This window comes from Pteropus vampyrus, unplaced genomic scaffold, assembly GCF_000151845.1.
Source record: "Pteropus vampyrus isolate Shadow unplaced genomic scaffold, Pvam_2.0 Scaffold271, whole genome shotgun sequence".
NCBI classification, from domain to species: domain Eukaryota; kingdom Metazoa; phylum Chordata; class Mammalia; order Chiroptera; family Pteropodidae; genus Pteropus; species Pteropus vampyrus.
The window spans coordinates 493,395-494,421 of NW_011889052.1; the positions used below are offsets into that span (position 1 = coordinate 493,395).

The 1,027-nt window shown below is 55.8% G+C and overlaps 1 protein-coding gene across 1 annotated transcript in view; it reads right to left on the reverse strand.

Annotated features, from left to right (window-relative positions):
• Positions 1-313: 313 nt before the first annotated feature.
• The window catches only part of CAMP (cathelicidin antimicrobial peptide), a 2,953-nt gene continuing 2,239 nt past the window's right edge, over positions 314-1,027 (reverse strand). The window contains exon 3 of the mRNA XM_011375446.2: positions 314-992. Coding sequence (XP_011373748.1) covers positions 852-992 — 141 coding nt within the window. The 3' untranslated portion in view covers positions 314-851. The remainder of the gene's footprint in view (positions 993-1,027) is intronic.

The following is a 1,027-nucleotide window of genomic DNA, read 5'->3' on the forward strand; positions in this document are numbered from 1 at the left end:
TGCAATTGTTCGGTTCAGGGAGAGGTTCTAACTGGAGCTTTATGATAAAGAAGGAGGCATAAAGGAACTAAAGGCAGTTGAGGAGGCTGGGGACAGATTAATCTGCCTCCCTGAGCCTCCAGGGCGGCCCTCGAATGGCCCCCCTCCGCCCTAATCCCATGTTTCCCTCCATCGTCCCTGCCCTGACCTCAGGGACCGTGGGTTCCGTGAGGCATGGTGAAACCGCCCACAGGGCCTGCCTCATTGGTCTCCTCGCCCCAAGTCCAGCCAGTCCAGCTCTAACATTTTGTTCATCCACTTACTCACTCAGTCATTTATTGCAGAAACACTTTATTGAGCTTCTCTCTTATGGTTCTCTCCAGAGGGCAGACTGACCCCCTTGGAGGTGCCTCGATATGTGAAGGGACATATTGTCACCATGACTGGGCAGAGGGCAGGGGTGCTCAGGGTCCTGCACAAAAGGAACTGTCCTCCTAGAATTCCAGGGACACCTGATTGAGAAAGTCATTCCGCAGCCACCTGTAGCTGGCTCAGGAGGGCCCAGCTACGAGCAGACACAGTGCTATCTGGCTGGGGGCACGGCAGGCAGTGCAGCGTGGTTTTGAGATAGTGAATGCTCAGATGAGGGAAGGACATTGGTGCCCGGGGGAGAGCCGGGAGGCTTCTTGGAGGAGGTGACTTTGGAGCTGTGCTTTAAAGGGTAAGTAGGATATACAGACACAGGATGGGCAGGAATTCTAGGCAGAGGGGTGTGGACAGGTTCAGACCATCCTGAGGGCAGCAGAGGGGATGGATAGGTGGGAAGAGGAGGTCATGGTGGGGATGTGGGACCTCCCTTCCCTTCTCCAGCCCTAGAAATTGCTCAGGATATTGGCGATGATTTCATACTTGGCTCTCTCGTACATGTCCCTGACCGCAGGCGGCAGCTTGGAGGTGTCAGCCCCCGCAGAGGCTGTCTCGGCGGACTCGGTGGAACGCTTCTCTCGGAACGTCTGTAGGAGTGATGCTGGGTGGTCACTCCTGTCAT